At 43.3% G+C, this 19,995-nt stretch overlaps 1 protein-coding gene across 17 annotated transcripts in view; it reads right to left on the minus strand.

Moving 5' to 3' along the window:
• UBE3B (ubiquitin protein ligase E3B) overlaps nt 1–19,995 on the minus strand; it is a 49,623-nt gene that overhangs the window by 23,167 nt on the left and 6,461 nt on the right. For 16 of the 17 annotated variants that reach the window (XR_008993797.1, XM_036904015.2, XM_057491993.1 and 13 more), the window contains 12 exons: nt 19,578–19,682; nt 18,016–18,112; nt 16,625–16,710; nt 15,655–15,737; nt 10,505–10,610; nt 10,090–10,210; nt 8,919–9,096; nt 7,225–7,388; nt 5,894–6,061; nt 2,580–2,751; nt 876–994; nt 87–201 (listed from right to left, as the gene is read on the minus strand). Coding sequence is in view for 16 of the 17 variants with exons in the window: in XM_036904015.2 (XP_036759910.2) it covers nt 87–201; nt 876–994; nt 2,580–2,751; nt 5,894–6,061; nt 7,225–7,388; nt 8,919–9,096; nt 10,090–10,210; nt 10,505–10,610; nt 15,655–15,737; nt 16,625–16,710; nt 18,016–18,112; nt 19,578–19,682 (1,514 nt within the window). In the remaining variant the exon portion in view is untranslated. The remainder of the gene's footprint in view (nt 1–86; nt 202–875; nt 995–2,579; nt 2,752–5,893; nt 6,062–7,224; nt 7,389–8,918; nt 9,097–10,089; nt 10,211–10,504; nt 10,611–15,654; nt 15,738–16,624; nt 16,711–18,015; nt 18,113–19,577; nt 19,683–19,995) is intronic. The other variant, XM_057491999.1, reaches the window with a different exon arrangement.

Genomic DNA, 19,995 nt, shown 5'->3' on the forward strand with positions numbered 1-19,995 from the left:
GGTGCTCTCTGAGCACCTGGGCAACTCAGCAGTGTGATGGAAGGGACTCTGGCTCCGTGGACCCCCTTTCCCACCCCGGCCCTCACTTTCGCAGCCAGTGGTCCTCGGGGGCGAAGCGCCGCCGGCAGTCCCGCTCATACAGCACCATCAGCCACCCATGGACGGACTGGAACAGCTCCAAGGTCTCGCCCTTGGCATTCTCTGTGGGGTAAACAAACAAGGAGTCACATTCACAGGTCGGATGAGGACTGGCGAAAGCAGGGAGGACAGCCTCTGCCTCCTCCGGTCATCAAGTCCCACCAAGACCTTCCTCTCCCTCACTCTGTTTTACATGGAACCAGTGGAATTAAGAGGCACTCTGGGTGTGTTCTAAGTGTCTGCAGGACCCAAGGATCTTTAAGACACAATCATTCCCACTCATCCCACTACTGAGTCATCAGAATACAAAGCCCTTTTTAATCTAAGGGCTTTGTACTGAACAACTGGAAACAGTTCAGAAGGTGAACGCTAATTTGAATGTGACTTGGCACTTATCTTATTTTCATGGAAATCAACTCAAATAATAAAAAAAAGATTCAGGGAAAAGTTAATCATCACTAATAATCCTTCACACATGCATGTAAATCCTGAAGATTTACATCCACCTGGGAGAATACATCCACTGGGAAGTTATCTCCACCTGGGAGAGAACTTCCATAACCACACTGTTATTTAAGTGGTCACGAGTAGAGAGTGAAGAAAAAAAACTTCCAATTAGGTGAATAAATACACATTTTCAATTAACTTTGATAATAAAGCTAAGAATCAGTTGCTGTTACAGATGGTGTCCTCCCTGTGAATAGCAATTAAAACAATGGCTGACATCTTTACCTTACCTACAATTCCATCCCAGATCATCTTAAACACAAAGGAATTCAGAAAAGAGGAGATGGTGACCAGCTCTTCCAGTTTGAATGAAATTTGTTCTTCATAAACTTCAATGTCATCAAGAATCCTACATCAGACAGAAAATTATTCATAATTTCCCACTGAGGAATGGAGAAAAAAATGATGAGATCTGTACCTCTTAGTAGATATAAAAAGGTTAAGAAACAAGCTCTATCTTTTAGATAAAATTTACAGATAAAATGATGTGACATCAAGGACTGGCTTCAAAATGACCTGGGAGAGGAGAGTGGGGAGGTGGGGTGCAGATGAAGGAAAACTGGCCATGAGTTGGTAACTGCTGAAGCTGGTGATGGGCATGAGGGTTTATTACACTATTCTACTTCCTGTTTATTTCAAATTGTCCATAGTAAAAAGTTAAAAAGCACAATTGAGAAAGATGACAATAATAAGTTCTACTCTATACTTTTCTTATTCTTAAGGATCTGACTGCTACATTTTCTTAATTTATGCCTGAATTCATGCTTTATTCAAACCTAAGTATCAAGGAATCTTGACTGAGAGTCTGTATCCACTGAGGAAAGCTGTGGAAGCTTATTCTGCATCTATGATAGTACTTACAAGTAAATGATTAAATATCTGAAAAAAGATATAAATAAATGGACCATTTAAGATAGAGCTCAATCATAAAACTTCCTAAAACTGTTCACTTCCTTTAGAGTTGTTCTCGGATCCCCCTTGACCCAGCAATTCGGGGTGCCTTCACCAGCCCTACAGACCCCTGCTCTCACCTCCAAATATTCATCGAGCCCCTTCCTTCACGATTCTTACTCAATTTGCCACCTACATGTCCCTGACCCCTCCTGTCCATGTCTTCTGTCCTAAAGATAGTGCCTGAGGTCCACTCTATCTTATAATTCTTCACCGAACTTTTGGGAAAACATGGAATTTAAAGAATATTAATATACAAGTAGATACATAACCTTAAAAAACAAAGGAACTGAATGGAACTAACATTTGTTAATTTCTCCCTCTGTGCCAGGCACTGTACTAAGTACTTGACATTCCTTTCCTTATTTACTCCCTATCAGATGGGTAATATTATCACCACTCTAGTAATGAGGAAACTGAGGCTCAGAGAGGTTAAGCAACTTGCCCAGAGTCAGCTTGGCAGTAACTGCCAACACCTACCGAATGCTCCCTCTGCGCCAGAACTGTGCTAAGCACTTTGTGTGCCGTATCTTGTCTAATCCCTACACACGGCCAAGGACAGGTGCTGTTATTCCCACCCACAGACAAGGCTCAGGCAGAGCCCCTTGCCCTCTTGCCCACGGTGTCTCAGTGAGTGGCTGACCCAGGATTTGGACCCTGGCTTTCTGGCTCTGGAATCTTCCGGTGAACTACTAGCACAGCGAGTAAATGGCCAATGTATGGTTTGAACCTAGCTTCAGGAGACCCCCAAAGCCCACTCTCCGTCAAACTGACCCAGTTCTCCTGGAAGGATAGGAACAACTGCTTAACTCCAACTATATGCCACCCACTCTGTAAATGTCTTCTTCTCTAACTCTTCTAATGCCTCTGCCACATAGGTCTGAACACTTGCAGTAATTCCATCAGCAACTGCTTCTTGCTGACATTGTAATTTGGTCTCCGCATTCTAGCAAAGGAATTCAGCCCAACAGCAGTCAACCTACGTGATGAGATGCCGGGAACAGTCACAGAACAGCATCAGCATGGCCAAGAGCTGCTTGGACTCTTCAGTGTCATTGTTGAGGCATTCCAAGAAGAGCTTTAACCCTCCGTGGGGCCCCAGCTCACAGATAAATGCCCACAGTTTGGGCAGCAGGTCATCAAGGTAAGTGAGACCTGGAAAATGATAGAGAAACCCAAGCTTCAGGAGGGGGCTCCATCTGGTCCATTATTTCTCCTATCCATCTGGAAAACAAAACACTGAAACCTGCTAGTGGACATTTAATGTGTGTGAGAGAAAGAAGGTGCAATTATTAAGAAAACCATGATCACCATAAGAATAATAATGGCTAACATTTAATGGGTGCTTTTCTGTGTTCCAGATACCATTCCAAGTACTTTGCATGTATTATCTCCTTCCTACCTTATGAAATCCACCATTCTCTCCACTTTATAAGGGAAAAAACTGATGCACAGAGAGGTTAAGTAATTGGTCCCAAATCACAGAGCCAATAAGTGTCAAAGCCAAGAACAGAAACCCAATCTGTGTGACTTAGTGCTTATGTTTTAAATCAGGGATCAGCGATTTTTTTCTGGAAAGGACCTAAGAATAAATATTTTTAGGCTTTATGTGCCTGACACTGTCACAACTACCAAATGCTACCTTCTTAGCATGAAAGCAGTCATAAATACTTAAATGAATGAATGTGGCTGTGTTCCAACAAAACTTTATTTACAAAACCAAGTGGTGGTGTGGCCCACAGGCTGTAGTTTGCTAACCCTGTTTTAAACATCTTGCAGGCTCACCCACATTAGCAAAGCTTTCCTCTCATCTACTTCTATTATTCTATCTCTGTGAAAAACAGAAAAGCATTGAATGACTGTGGCAGAGATACTCTGAAGGGTTATACAAAAGTTTAACCTTGGGTGAAACAGGATATTTTAAGTAGGCCTCCTGATGGCTATAAGGCCTCAGACACACAGGCTACATTACCATTATATTTTAAGTCTAATGACTTAGAAAGTCTGCCTCTGAAGTTCCATGTGTCATGAATATATAGTAAGGTGCGTCTTCCAATTATTCCTCATATTTTAGCTTACATTTGAGTTCTTCTACTATCTCTCATTTTATAGGACACTCTGAATTACTTAACTTGGAGCAAAGAACTGTTTGGGGAAGATAGATTAGCCTGGGGCAGGAGCGGAGATAGGACAGCAGACTCAATCAACTATGGATGCTTAGAGGGTGAGCTGAAGGAACTGTAAAGGAGACCAATGTAATGTCCATTTAGTCATTATCCCTAAAGGTTTGACCCCACAGATTCGAGCCTGGCAGGATGTGATCAGAAAATGCAGAAAGCTCACAATTTAAGAGTAGTTAAAAATAAAAGAACAAGTAGTTATATTGTGGCAATCACAGATATACTCTCACTGAACAAAGGAAAGCAACTGCCTTCACATTCTGTGGATGGGCATCAGGGTGTGGATGAAGATACTCATTTAAGCATCCTACATGGATTCAAGGGGGGCTGCACTGGGGCAACTTAGATAGAAGGGAGCCAAAAACTTCTTTTTGGATTCTCTCATTAGGACAAGGGAGGGGGAAATGCTTAAATTTGTGGTCCCTTTAAAAAACTGAACACAAGCCATAACCTCAAAATTATCTCACTCAATGTGCTTCTCAAACCCTCACCTTGAGTGCTAGGGTGCCCCTTCTCTTCCCCTTCTGCACTTTCCTGGGGAATGTGCCCTAGGCCCAGGACTTACATACCATCCCCTTACTCATGAGTACACGCATCAGCCTGCAAGTCTGGCAGGCACCTTACAGTCACCACAGCCAAACAGAATTCTCCACCTCCCAACCCGAGATGGTCATCCCCAGCTCAGTAAATGTCAGCACACATCTGGCATTATCTCTGAAACCTTTAGTTTTCACTCCCACAAATCCAATCTACGAGTAAGACCTGTAGACACAACCTCTAAAACGTATCAGAACTCCTCCCGTTTCCACGCCCATCACTGCACCAGTCCAGTGGTTCTCAACCAGGGGTGATTTTGCCCCCAAGGGACATTTGGCAACCTTTAGAGACATATGTGGTTGTCACAACTCAGGGAAAGGTGCTCCTGGCATCTGCGGGGCTGTGAAACACCTTGCAATGCATAGACAGCTTCCACAATGAATTATCTGGCCTAGAATGTCAACAATGCTGAGGCTGCAGCACCTGCTCTAGTCCAAGCCATCACTGCCCCTCATTATTTCCCTTGTTACGGCGCCCATCATTACATTACATATATGTTTCCCTTGCTTACGACTGGTCTCCCCACCCCTAGAATATAATCCTTTTGGGAACAGCCATCTTGGCTGCCTTATCCACCTCTGTATCCTCAGTGCCTAGCATACACAGGTGCTCTATAAATGATTGAAGATGAATAAATAAATGGGAAAGAGACAAGAAATGGCAATTTAGGATCTTTAAAAAATGTGAAAGGTTCAGAGAAGACAGGTAGTGTCTCCATAGCATCTTACTATGCTGATGGACAGTGACTACATTGGGGTGTGTGGGGGGGGACTTGATAATAACCACAATGTTGCTCATGTGAAACCTTCGTAAGATTGTATATCAACAATACCTTAATAAAAAAATGTGAAAGGCAACAAAGAAGTTACTCCTTTATGTAGTAAACAGCTTTATGGCTTATAGACCTGTCCTCTTAATACCATTTCACACTAACAACTCCTGCTCTGCAACTTAGAGCCCCTGACACCAGAGTTCTGTGATCAGAGGCGCTTTCCTCCTTGCTCAGCTAAAAATGAAAATGGCGGGCATATCCATGCGGCTATCGTGCAACCAATACAAATGAGGTTTCTGAGGAGTTTTTAACAGGATGAAATGCTTCTAAAGTGATTAATGGAAAGGGAAGGATAAAACTGTATATCAATCTATCTATATATATATATATATACCCTCAGGCACAGGTGGGTATCTGTGGATTGTGGGATTAAGAGTGGTCTAAGTTTTCTTTTTTCTGCTTCCTTGTCTTTTCTAGTTTTCCATTTAGAAACATAGTAGCTTTTGAAAAGCAAATTGTACTTCATAATGAAAATAAGGGCCAGGGCACAGGAACTAACTGGCAGTGCAAGGCCTGGGGTTAGTTTGAGCTACCTAACTGAGGTGTGCCAACCTCTAAGAAGCACAACTCAAAAACACCCTTCTTCAAAATCTACTGTCTGAGTCAAGGAAGCCAGAAGAAAATCAACTTTTTCTAAGAAAAACTGTCTGCCAAATGTGAAAGATGGAAGAAGCCTCAGGCTCCAAACCTGTGAGTATCTGCAGCCGGATCTGGGTTAGAGTTGTCAGCGAGGTCTGGTAGAGGACACAGATGTTGCAAACTTTCTGCACCTCTGCAGAGTCAACACGTTTACCCCCAACAGGCCTGAGTATATTCCGAACTGATGCAGACTTCTGAAACGCACGCTTTAGGAGATCTGGTGTGGAGAGAAGAAAGTGTGAGCAGAAGTTCAGCCATCTGCCAGATTCCACCCTGCAAAGAGCATTTTAATAAAGCTCCCAATTTACAGTCAGTACCAGACAGTGGGACTCCTGCTTTGATTCAAGTCAAGATGATTATAAGTTATCTCTTTGGGATAACTTAGAAAAGCATGAAAAACAGGTTTTTAGGGGAACCCAAAGACTTCTTCGAAATATCAAAAAATTACTCAGAAGCAGCTAGTCATATTCAAGTCTCACAGGGCAGTCTTTTGCTGCACCACTTAACTTCAGAACCCACAAAGGTAAAAGTTCCAAGGACTGTATTAGGGGAAGAGGGGAAAAGGTGGGGGCCTGGATGATTCCCAATTTTCTGTGCTTTTAGAGGGAAGCAGGGGTTATCAACCTCCGGTACCGATATTCGGTTTGGTTTATACTCAACCTGAGTTTTAGACCTTCCCATTTATATCCTGCTGAAGTTACACTGAGCCTGTGATCACTAACGGCTATAAGACAGAGCTTTGCAACATACTAGGTGGCAGAAGAAAAGCCCCTCCGACCTGGAAATCTGCCACGGGCAGTACTCCACGAAGTATGTACTAGGGGCATTTCCTTAACCTTTACCAGAGTAAGCAACAAGGAACCTTTCTGTGGGACCTGTGACTGACTCTGCAATAGGGACACTGCTGAGGTGGTAGCCGGGCAATGACCCGGTGTCCCCTATATAAGAAGCCCCATCTGGGAGATTTCTTTTATGATTAGGAACTCAGAAAAAGCTCTACTTCCCCTAAAGGAGTAGGTCTCCATCCTTCCCATTAATGAGGAGGATGACAAGGTCAACAAATCCCTTTTCCTTCTGGCTACTAGAAATTCAGAGCCAAATGAAGTTCAGAGATGACCAGAGCAGGCCTCATCTATCTGCGGACATTCTTCCCTATACATAACCTTGATCTTGTTCACCTACTTATATTTCTCTGTGCTTGTTTTCTATTCCTGAGGATTTCCTGTTTTGGTAAATGTAAACTTGACTTAAATAGTCTTACCATCTTCATGGGAGAAGTCAGAGTATCACACAAACAGAGAGGAGATAGCACATGAACAATCAGGAGCTGCACTTGGGCCAAGCAGAGCCACGGGGGTCAGGCCTGTTCTAGCCACTCACTCTTCATGGGAAGCACGTTCTGCGGGGGTGCCGGCTGCACGGGGGCTGGCTCCTGGTTCTCTAGCAGCTTCTTGCTCAGGATGTCACTGAAGAAGATTCGGATCAGAGGCACCCCCCAGAGGAACTGCAGCTGTCTGGTGACCAAGGGCATTGACTCATTAAGGCTGGGGGAGAGCGAGAGAGCAGGCATGTCAGTTTTTCCTGATGGATGCCTAGGGAAGGCCACTCAGCTCCCTAATGGCCTTCCACATGGAGGGGTAGCTAGGGCCTGCCACTCAGCATGGCAAATACAATGATATTAAAGGAAAGTGGGATCCATAAATTGCCATCAAGGGTCTAGATGTGTAAGGCATTGACCTCCTTATCTTCTCTGTCGCTCCACCCAGGATTCCTGTGTGTCCAACACCATTGCTGCTCTCCCCAGGTCCCCAGGCCCCACATGTCCGTCACCTCCCAGACACTCTCTATCTGTTCTTCATCCTAATTCTATCTCATTTACTACCTGGTGGACAAAAGCTATCTGATGTACGCTGTGCTGTCCTCTTCTTCACAGCCAGCCTGCAGGCCTGACCCACAGATCTTGACTCACAAGCCTCCTGTGAGACCCCTGCCTTCGGGTGCTCCTTTCTCCACTCCACGCTGCACCCCCAGTGTCAGACTCACACTCCTGAGAGCCGCTTGAGACACTGTAAAGGCTCCCATCTTCCAGCATCACCGTGGTAACAGCCCCTTTACATACATGGTCTCATTCAGTCCTATGAGACAACCCTGTCAGAGGCACTGCGACAATTATCCCCAAGTTTCAGATGAGGACAGCGGGGTAAAGCGACTTGTCCAAGGCCCCTTGGAGGAGCAGGGGAGCTGAGACCAGGCTGCCCACTGTTGTGCTCCCTGCTCCACCCGCCTCCCAGCATCCCTCCTGCTCTGCTCTCCTCGGGCTAGGGTGTCACACTGGGGCAGGTCATCAGCTGGCAGTCTTTTTCATTGGATGTCACTCAGGTAGGAGGAAAAGGGAGAAAATCCGGGGATTGCCTTCCCTGGCCCTGACTTTTTTGCTTCAAGGGCACCTGGCAAGGATGTCCCCCGGGTTCCAGGCAGATGTCTGAACAGGAAAACAGCTGGGCTCCACCGCCGCCTGAGCTCCCACACCTCCTTCCTCTCAGCCCAGGCTACATGTTTTGTTTCAAACTTGTGCTGCCACCTTACTTAGATCTCTCTTCTAGCCTTGTGTTTTTAATATTTTCAAGTTTGCAATTTAAATATTTTATGTTCCACCTCTTAAAAAGGATCTGAGGCAACTTACTAGTCCCTTTAAATCATATTTTATTTTAGTATATCTAAAATATGGCAATCTAGGTGATCACAAAAATAACAGTGATAAAGATAATATTAATGGATAGTGTTCAAAATTTACTGAATGAGAATGAAATACAAAATGTGATTTCATTTTTGTGAAAAGAAAAAAAAAAAAACAACGATTGATATTTACAATTAAGGAAAAGACCAAAAGGATGCTCACGCAGGTTGTCTTTATGTACTAGCATTATGGGGTAGGTTTGATTTTCTTTAGGTCTTATCTATATTTTATACAATGAATATATACTATTTTTGTAATAAAACAACAGAAATTGGAAGAAAGAGTGGGTAGGTGGTGGGAGGAGACAAGAAAGACAGCAATTTGCCCTGGGACTCACCCGTAGTCCACGGGTTGGGAGAACCAGCCAAGGACAGGGTGCCAGTGCGTCAGGTTGGATTTCTTCTGGGACACATACTTCTGACAGTAGCCCAGCATCTGGGTGAGCAAACCCACAAACCCGTCCGTCTCCTCCTCCAACATGCTAGGGCGGAGGGAGCCCAAGTGCAGAAGGTTGCCTACAAAGAGAGAAGGCTGAGTGCGCGGGCCCGGGCAGGCATGCTTTGCCACCTCAGTGCCGCCCTCTGCCTGTGGCTCAAGCAAATACGTCTATGTGCAGGAAGAAATTCCACGCAGAGAAGCACCTGTCAGTGCCATCAGTGTGGTGCAGGGCTAAGAAACAGGCCGACCTGGCTTCAGATCCTAGCTCTGCCACAGACGAGGTATGTGACCCTCAACCCATCTCTACAATCTGTTTCCTCATCTGTAAGACTGGAATAGTGATCCCCATTCTTGATGTGAGGATTATATGAAACAACATGTAAAATGTCCAGCACACAGGGGTATTAGATATTTAGTTAGCATAACACTTTAATATTTTAACACTAGGATTTTAAAATCAAGGGTCCACATAAGAAATGACCTTTTGAAGAATATCTGAATGTCCTGGAAAATCACTGTTATTCAATGTTCACCAATTATTTAATATGGCTGTGTGAGGACTCTTAATATACACTTAAAATTTAGCCCAAGAACCTTCTTCTTTCTGAGATAAATTTCTTATTAGGCAATGAGAATTATGTATCACTGCTGTTCTCAAGTGCTTCTATCCACAAACCCTTTCTTCATCTACAATGAAAATGTTGTTAAACATATGACACAGGCCCTACTTTGAGCTAAGCTCCACTCAGCGCACCTCCCTTCTCTCTTGAAATGGGAATTACCAGGGCAATTCATCACACTTTCATTTTTCCCTTAGCTGCCAGGAAGCTAAGGGCTAAAATTTCACATTTATTTACAATCACTCAACTAGTTTGCCAGGTTGATATATTTGCCATGTAATTTTCAATTTTACACGTCTATTTTAACTGTCCATCTGATTACATGTCTCACTGTGAGAGTTTCCAACTGTTACTAAAAAAAGCTCCTGCTCTCCAGAATGGTGAAAAGCAAAACACCTGGGCTTTTCCTGCTGCCCAGAGCACAGTCAGATCCCAGCAATAGATACTTACCCATCAGACAAAGCGTATGGCATCCTTCTAAACTTTCACAAACGTCACGGCATCGAGCTTCATCTCTTAAAAATGTGATGAATTTACGAAGCATGTCATGAGATTCTAAAACAGTGAGACGCTGCAAACAATTGCAGACCGTTAAAGTGGAAACTGACAGGAAGCATTCCTGCTAGAACATGAACTTCATCACCTGCTGTTTACCCGCTGGCTGAGAAATGTGTTACCAATCGCCAAGAAAACAATGAACATAAATGAAAACCTGTTTCTTTGGGCTACTAACATGAGTGTCTGCAGTGGCTACAGAGAAAAAATATGAGAAGAGGTGGAAATTAACACAGAAAACATTTTACTTTCTAATTTCTAAGAAGAAAGGCAAAAATGGACCTGGGGGTAATTCACAGAACCCACTTACCTCAGGGGTCACGATAGTGAGATGGGTCACAAGAGCAGGCACAGACATGATGTGGATGAGGAATGGACGAATCAGATTGTCTGAAAACTGTGCAGCAATCACAGGTCTAGAGACAGACAGATCACCTTATTCAGATAGGTTTGCATGTGAACCTGGAGTGGAAGAACAACCCTACTAATGTCTCAAATCCCTTGAAATGATGCTTCACAGGACTTCTAGGAAAACTAATGGCTGGAAATGGGGACATTCACTATGGGAGTGGTTGAGTCAAGGACATTACACTCATATGATGCAGCTATGAAAAATCAGTTCTGAAGTTTTACTGACATGAGAAAATACTCTTGTTACAGCAAACTTAAAAAAGCAGAATAAGAAATTACATACATGGGAAAGGAAGGAGAGGGTAGTGACTGGGGGAGAGAAAAAGTGGGGCTTCTGGAGTGCTGGTACTGTTCTAGTTCTCAATGGGGATGGTGCTTACCCAGGTGTGTTTACTATGTGGTATAACTCATCAATAACTCATACTGCAATTACACAATTACTACAAATATATTATGATGTTAATATAAATATGTATATATAAACACATAATTATAAAAGTGTAAAAAAGACCAGGAAGACAAGCAGAAAAAATGTTAATATATCTCTGGTTGTAGAATCCTGAGAAACATTTTTTCTCTCTTACATTTTTGTTTTATCCAGATGTCTACAAAAAGCATGTATTACTTCCACAATCAGAAAGAGAGATAAACATCATTAAAGATAATGACCCCTGCCTCATACCATATAAAAAATAGCTCAAAATGAATCACAGACCTAAATGCTGGGTTTATAATTAAAACTACAAAACTCTTACAGGAAAATACAAGAGTAAATCTTTGGGTTAGGCAGTGATTCTTAGATATGACACCAAAATCACAATTAAAATTTAAAACTTTGTGCTTCAAAAGACACCATCAAGAATGTGAAAAGACAACCCACAGAATGAGAGGAAATTTTTGAAAAGGGGCTTTTATTCAGATCAAGAATGCATACAACTCAATAATAAAGGATGAATAACCCAATTGAAAAATGGGCAAAGAATCTAAATAGACATTTCTCCAAAGAAAGATACACAAATGGTTAACAAACACATGACAAGATGGTTAAGATAATTAGCTATCAGGGAATTGCAAATCAAAATGACAGTGAGATACCACTACACAGCCATTAAGATGGCTATAATAGAATGATAGCCACAAGTAGTGTTGGTAAGAATGTGGAGAATTTAGGACCCATATTCATTCCTGGTGGGAATGTAAGATGGTGCAGCCACTTTGAAGAATTTGGTAGTTCTTCAAAAAGTTAAGCATAGGGTTATGAACCAGCAAATCTATTCCTATGAATATAAGAGAAATGGAAACATATGTCCACTGAAACACAAATGTTCATAGCAGCACTATTCATATTGGCAAGAAGTAGAAACAACCCAAATGTGGGGTATCCATACCATGGCATGTTGTTCAGCCATAGAAAGGAATGAAGGACTGATTCATGCTACACCTTGGATGAACATATGCAAAGTGAAAGAAGCCAGTCACAAGAAACCACATATTGAAGGATTACATTTATGTGATGCCCAGAACAGGTAAATCCAAAGGGACAGAAAGTAGATAAGCTGTTGCCAGAGGCTGTGGAGAGGGGAGAAAGGAGTGTGACTACTAATAGGTATGGGATTTCTTTTTGGGGTAATTAAAATGTTCTGGAATTAAGTGGCAATTGCTGCACAACTCTGTAAATGTACTAAGAACCAGTGAATTGTATACTTTAAATGAGTGAAACGTATGACATGTGAATTGTGCTTCTATAAAGCTGTTACTTAAAACAACACCCAGAGGCCATGGAGAAAGAAAAGATAATGAGAACAACTTACGGGAGGAAAATAATCTTTCTAGCTAATGTACTCCAATAGCAATAAGCAGATATGTTACTGGTATTGAGACTATCAGCACTTATATCATAAATTTTTACTTTCTAGAGTACCATTTTTGGGACAGGAAAATTTTACAAGGCTGAAATGCTCAAAGTATCCGTGCCTCTGTTAACCACCTGTCTAGGGGACCAACCAAGCTAAACTCGGTGAACTGAGTTGGACAAAACAGAATTTTCTAAAAGAGAATCAAGTTATTTTCTGCCTGTGGGAAACAGGTTTAAATTAGGGCTAAACAATTCCCAAACAGAAGAAAACCACGAGAGAATGCCACTGAAACTGTTAATGCATCACTTCCCAGTTCCACGGGGCTGACTGCATCATCACAGGGGCACAAAGGACAGGTGCCTTCTCTGAGAGTTAGCACGGCCTAAGGATTCCACCGGGAGACACACCCCCAAGTAACTCAGCCTGACCTACCGGATGAAAGGCATGGGAGGATGCAAGGTTGCCTCCAAAGAGCACACAGACACACCAAACATTGTTTCCTATTATCTATTTCCCCAGCATGAGGTCATCAAAACCTTTAGCTTACTTACGGTCATTGCACTTCAGTCACCTCAGGTGACACATTCTACAAATGTGTTCTAGTTGGACGCTTAACAGGGTGTTCAGCACAGCAGTGCAGGAGGGTGAAAGAGAGGTATGATGCATAGCTGCTGCCAACAGAGAGCTCATGCTGAGGCCAGGGAGCTAGATAGGCACACAGGGAGCGACAGAAAGCAGGACCAGTGGTACCTTCACATGGGCAAAAAACAGCCCAGATAGTAAATGCAGGGCGAGTTTGGGAAGGTTCCCATGTGCTACTAATTCAACAAATATATACTGTTCTTAGAACATAAAAATGTGCCCAATGTGGGAGGCAAGTATAAAGAATAAGGAAGAAAGAGTATAGGCTCCAGACTCAGACAGCCTGGGTTTAATTCCTGGCCCTGCCACTCCCTGCTGTGTGATCAAGGGCAAGTGACTCAACCTCTCTGAGCCTTCCTTCCTCATCTATAACATGGAGATAAGAGAATGTGGTGGTGAGTCAGTTAATGTGAGTATAAGTCTTAAAACAACATGCAGCCCATGGATATTAACTATTCGTATTATAGGAGTTGGTGATCCTGTCTAAATACATCATTTATGATTTTGCAGACTATAAGTAATACATCCCTGTAGAACAAAAACCACTGAATACCTTCTTTTTAAAAAAGTTCCTGGTCATGTTCATGTTCATTTACATACAAATATTCAGAGGAGGTAAAAGTTACACTCTAAGAAAAAGGCTTTAGAGCAGTCCAGCTTTGAGTGAGTCAATGGATTCTAACATATATAGAGAAAAAACCTAAAATGACAGGTACTATTGTATTCTTAAAGGAAGAGAAATGTGGTGGATGATAAGCTGCGACCCTCTGAATACACTGTGTGTTGCACCCACGTTGGGGCAGGGAGGGAGGCTGCAGCTGAAGGACAGATGGACTTGTGTTCTCAGGACACAGAGGAGGAGGCGGGCTGCCTGAGACCCAGCGCTCAGGCATCTGGTGCTGACCTTCACAGCCTCCGAGGGAGGAGGAGAGCCGGCGATGCTGCTGAGTGAGCCGCCCCAGGAGGGGACTTGGGAAAGGGAGTCGCAGTACACCTGCTGCTAGGAAAACCTGTTTGTACCTAGGAGCTATAACTTGCTAACTACGACTCTTTGTAACTCCTTCCAAAGTACAAAACGAAGGTATCATTGGCTGCTAAAACATTCGCTACCTTAGCATAACTGGGTGAATCCTGTTATGAGAATCATTCCTCTGGTATGAGCGTGTAGCCTCTAGAGGTGTTCAGTCCAGTCTAGTAGCCACCGGCTGGGTGTGGCTCCTGAGCACTTAAAATGTGGCCAGTCCAAATTCAGACGTGCTCTAAGTGTAAAATATACACCAGTTTTTGAAGACTCAGTGTGAAAGGAAAAATGATAAACTACTTTTAATTAAAATAATTTAAAAATATTGATTACATGTAGAAATAGTATTGTGGATAAACTTATTTAAATACATTGTTAAACATAATCTCCCCTCCCTTTTGTCCTTTTTAATTAAATATGGTTCTCATTACGTTTCTCCTGGGCAATGCTGCTCTAGACCAGCCTTGTCCAACAGACCTTCCTGTGATGATGGAAATGCTCATGTTTATGCAGCCCTATTTCTGTAAGTTTTATTGAACACAGCCATTCTCATTGGTGTATGTATTGTCTATGGCTGCTTTGAGCTACAATGGCAGAGCAGTTGTGACAGATGCTGCATGGTCCACAGAACTGAAAGTATTTACTAGCTGGCCCTTCACAGAAAAAGTCTGTTAAATGATGTTCTAGACTATCATTTTCCAAGTTGCTGTTCCATGGAAAAGAATCCATGGGATATTAAATAGAAATGCTCTGCCATCCAAAACTTGGGCAAGGGTATCCAATATTCAGATACCGTTTGGGCCTTGCTACCGTGGCACTTGTCAGAGCTCTAGGCAGGCAGGCACTCTGTGGATGAGCAGGAAAGAGCAGAGCAGGCAGCTCTACCAGCTGGTTTGACCAGGACACTCCTTAACTGAATTACCATCTGGGGAATTAAGATGATCAGGTTATCTTGTTAACATCTCTCCAAATTAGTGTTGTTCTCAACAATTTAAGAATGTTCTATCCTCATTAACAAGCACAGTGTTTCACATGGCAGTTCTCAGAATTACAGGTATAATTTCTACAAGGAAATGTTCAGCTACTTATGTATTTCACATCTCCGAACTAAGTGAAGGCAAATATCACATCGTTGCTGGTCCTCCAAAATTCTAACACTTTAAACCCATGTTTACAACATTATTGCCTTAACCCTTTTACCCTGTCCTTTGCTGGGTCTCCCCCAGCTCTTAGGGTTTCCTATATTTTATCAGTTAAAAGCTCAAAAGGAAAAATGATTATCTTGGCACCTGGCAGAATGAAAGCAATTCACTTTGAATAGCTTCCTTCAAATCATGATACAAAAACATTCAGGGACACTGATGGAAGATTAAGAAAAGGAGCAGTCACAGCTTTGTCACTTTCCCCAACAACAACACTTCCTACAAATTCTGATAAAGTAGGAAGCCCAGACCTAACAAGAGACAAGAAAAGCAAGAGGGGGAAGCCCTCAGAAGCATGCCAACCCCTCAGCTATGGTTTCCTACTTACCGCAATGCTAGAGAAAAGGCTGCAGTTAAAGTGCCTTTGGACAGACAAGGCCGGGGTCTTGCCAGGCCACGGTTTAACAATACCTGAAAAAGAACATTTTAACTGGTGAGGGGACAATGCCAACTTTATGTTCATTTTTCATTAAAAAAAGCATAAAAGTAAAACTAGTAATTCAGGTAACAAAATTTTTTTTTAAAAAGGAAGGGACAGAAAAGAAATAGGTATGGAAGTCCATTATACCACTCTCTCTCTACCTTAAATATTATGTTTAAAACTTTTAAGTACCAGTTAAAAAAGTTAACAGTCAATAAAAAGACTTAAGATGTCAAGACACTATTCTTTTAGAAGCAGTTCAGAGTCCTGGTGTCACATAGATGCTTTCTCACTGAAAGCAACTGTTGACAACACCACCTTTGGCCGTCACACCACCACACGGGGTTATTGTGAGGAGAACACGAAGCCCAATCGGAAGGAGCCTGTCTCAGCTCCAGCCAGAAGGAAGGGTTAACTCAGTGTTCCTTCGCAAACTCAGGAATTTCAAAGTACTTTTAAACAGAGATTGGATTTCTGACAATTCCCTGGATATAAGAGGGGCACAATAAGGCACAGTGTGGACAGAAAGCTGTTCAGAGACACAGAGGTAGAAAGAGAATTCCAGAGTCTAACCAAGAAGGACCCTGAGGGAACAAGGCCTGAGGCCTTCTTCCTGACTTTTAATTTCAAGTGACTGAATTATCCCTGTAACCAAAAATGTAGTGTAATAAAGGGACCCCTGTGCCACTGTTCTCCCTGCACAAACCACAGTGACTCAAGGCCAGGGGGCCAGGCAAGGAGAGGATGCTAGGCATTCAGCAATTCCCACAGAAAGTGTTTCTGTGGGGTAGGTACTAGATATGCTGAAACCACATGTAAGAATCCTAGTTCAGGTGTTGGAGAAAGAGGTCACATATTAGGGGATGGGGTCACAGACCTGCAGCACAGAATAAAATCCATGCTGGTTGAGATGTCCCATTATGTTTGCACAAATGTGGTTCATGGCTGGTCGAAGACTCTCACCTAAACAAAGACAAAGGTGTGAGAAAAAAAAAATCTCTGGCCATAATGTGGGACAGAAAATCATGCCCCAGGCCCAAGGCCAACAAACAAGGAGACTTTCTCAGGTTCACCTCCTACTCGCCTCAGGTCTGGTGCCAGAATACAGGGTGACGCCTCATCTCCTGAGTTCCCTCTCTCCGGGAAGGCCAGCTCACATGTGACCTCTTAGGAGGTGGGTCCCATCATTTCCCCAACCAGGAGGGCCCAGCCTCCAAGCTCCTGGAGTACTTATTCTAATTCCCTTTGAGGGCCTGGTACATTCCCCTCTCTGTGGCTGCCTCCTCTCCCCACTGGGTTACAAGGTTCCTGGAAAGGCTCAGAAATCACTTTTAAATCTTCCTGGAGCCCAGGATGTCTTGAAGTAAACGCTTCGTCCTGGCCTGGAGCCCAGGCAAATGCTGTTTCCTCTGCTTTCAGTTTTGTCTCTCCCCTTCACTCTGTGAACTCTGACTCTCCCTCTTCCAGCTCGTAGCTCAGACCCTGCTTGTTTTGGAAAGCCTGAGCCCCAGGTAGAGCAAGGCCAGCCTCCCTGACCCCACACGAAATGCCATCTTTCTCTTGTACTCTTCCTTCTGAGCACCACTTATCACACTATTGTCATGACATATATGTGTTCACATGTTTGTTATTCATGTATATGTTCCTATTTGTTACTCATATAAATTCACACATACATATGCTTCTCTTTAATGTCTGTCTCCCCCCAAGTTCTGTGAGGAAGCACAGGCACACAGCAGCAGTTCAGCACCAAGGGCTCCTAGCAGGCTGTGGACTTTTCTGTATCTCCAGTGCCTGCACAGTATCTGGCACATAGTAGGCTATTTGTTGCATGGATGAATGACGTGACTATATGGAACATGTATGGTTAAGTACAATATTCAGGGAAGGAGGCAGCTTTACAATGCAAATTTTATGGGCAAAATAGAATTATTTGCTGCCAAATGATTCTCCCAGTGAAATGACAAGGCCCAAAGGAATATCATCACTTGGAGGCTGAGGTACTGTAGAAATTATAAAAAAGGAGATCAGAGGGACTGTGCCATTAAACACGAATTCCAAGAAAGAGCACAGTATAACACACAATCCTGAACATACTCTGGGTACTACAATGCAACCTGATGGGAGTGCCAGGGCACGTTCACTGCGTGGTTTCAGGGCCCTTCCTGAAGTTTGTGGTGACAGAAATGCTACTTAAGCAGGCAGAAAGGTCCCCAGGCTCTCTATGAAATGTGACTTAGGAGAGAGTTGGAAACAAATCCCACAGACCTTTTCCCCGGTGAATTTTCCATGTCGAAGTGTCCGTGAAGGTGACAAGCATCGTGAGGTACAGTGTGACAAGTCTGGAGTCTTGTAGAATTTCAGGCTGGAAACCATAAAGAGAGGCTGGTTAGGACACATGCCCTCCAGCTCCGGAGAGTGCAGCAACCACTTCATAGCTTTTCAGGATACATTAAGGCTCAAATAAATGAGTTGGGATTATAAGTGAGTCTTTACTCCTTTTCTCTTGGGGAATGACCACTCTAGGAGTTACACGTTAGAGGATTTTGCACACCAGCGGTTGGCCATGGAATCTGAAATACTCTTGGGAATGGTGAACTGAGAATTCTTGGGGGAACAGATGCTGGGGCTGGCTTGCTGTTCATATGGACTTACATGTGCATACAGGTACTTATCTATGTGCACCGGAGCAAGAGGGTAGGAGGGCCACTGAGCATAACAGGGACTCTGGTTCAGACTTCTGGCTTTATCCTTACTAGCTGTGTGATCTTGGGTAGGTTTCTTAACCTCTCTGAGTTTCCTCATGCACTAATGAGATAGCAACCCTGGTTTTCTCAAAGGGTTGTTGTGAGAAATAAATAGGTTAATGTGTTTAAAGCACTGAAAATTGTTCTTGGCACACAGATAATAACCCCATGTAATATTGGCTGTTATTGTAAACATGGTGGTCATGTATGCTTGCTGCCTGGCCAGGGCCAAGAGCCACTCAAAGCCCCTCAAGAGAAATGGCTTGGAATGGATCACCATGGGCTCTGGGGGCATTTGCCCCATTGCGCAGCTGCAACCTAAGTCCTTGCCAAGCCTCTGCCCTAAAACTTTCCCTCCCTACATGCAAAGCGGAAATAGCTGCTGTTTGTATTCACTCACACTCCTGTCCACCATCCCTCCTGCCATGGTTGTGACCAGCTGATGGTGGACACCAGGATCCCGCTGGGTTTTTATAAGTTTTCCCAGATTTTTGAACTGGTGGGGGAGTCCTCTCTTTTCTCTTTGGCCAAGACAGAATAAGGACGAGAGGCCAGAACTGCTGGCGCCATGATTATAGCCGGACAGGACAAGGTGATTCCAAAGGAAGCAGAGATAAAAGAAAGGAACAAGAGGGAGATTCCAGAAGGCCCTGTCTTAGTCACCCCCAGCTGCCATGTTACAGAGTACATTCAATAACAAAATATCCTCCTTCTTCCCTAGCTTGTATTTATCACTAGCTGCACTCATGTTGGGTTTCTGCACCTGTAACAAGAGGCCTGATTAGTATAATGATATACACTATAAAGTATGAAAGGAGGAAGGCTACAGATATCCCAGCATTAAGACTATGATAAGTGCAGGTCAATGTTCAAAATATTGTATATGAAAGAAGTGCTCATACTGGTAACTGTAGCTAACTCACTCTCTTCTAGAACAGGGGTCTCAATAATTCTTTATTAGACTCTGACTGACCCATCTCCAAAGGTTTAACCTATGAGGGAATCTCATGAGGACTCTGAAAATATATTCTAAAGGCCTCATATGGGAAATATTTACTTTTTTGTTTGTTGTTTGTTTTTTACCTTGAGCTGCTCAAGAAACTCACAGCAGTGCCACAGAATGTCTTTGATTTGTTTAATCCACAGGAGAGTGAGATCCTTGGACAGAGCCAAGGACACATACCACACCTACAGGCAGTAAAAAGAGAAACGTGATGGGCTACTACAGGGGTGGGATTATATACATTCTAGATATGGAGCAGGACCGACCAGCTAGGCCCAGTGCCTGATAAGGCAGTGGGGATGAATGGGTGAGTAAGCAGCAACAGGACTTATTTTAACACTAAACCCAAAGATAAAATAGCCTAGCAAGGGAATTTACCATCCTAACAGGCAAGAGAGAACATGGCTCCTTAGATGAGGAGAGACAAGGAAGTGTTGTACTCTGCTATTGTTTTAACCCATTACTTATTCACACGTGCGTGTGAACATATGCAAAGTC

The sequence above is a fragment of the Manis pentadactyla genome, chromosome 14 (assembly GCF_030020395.1).
Source record: "Manis pentadactyla isolate mManPen7 chromosome 14, mManPen7.hap1, whole genome shotgun sequence".
NCBI classification, from domain to species: Eukaryota; Metazoa; Chordata; class Mammalia; order Pholidota; family Manidae; genus Manis; species Manis pentadactyla.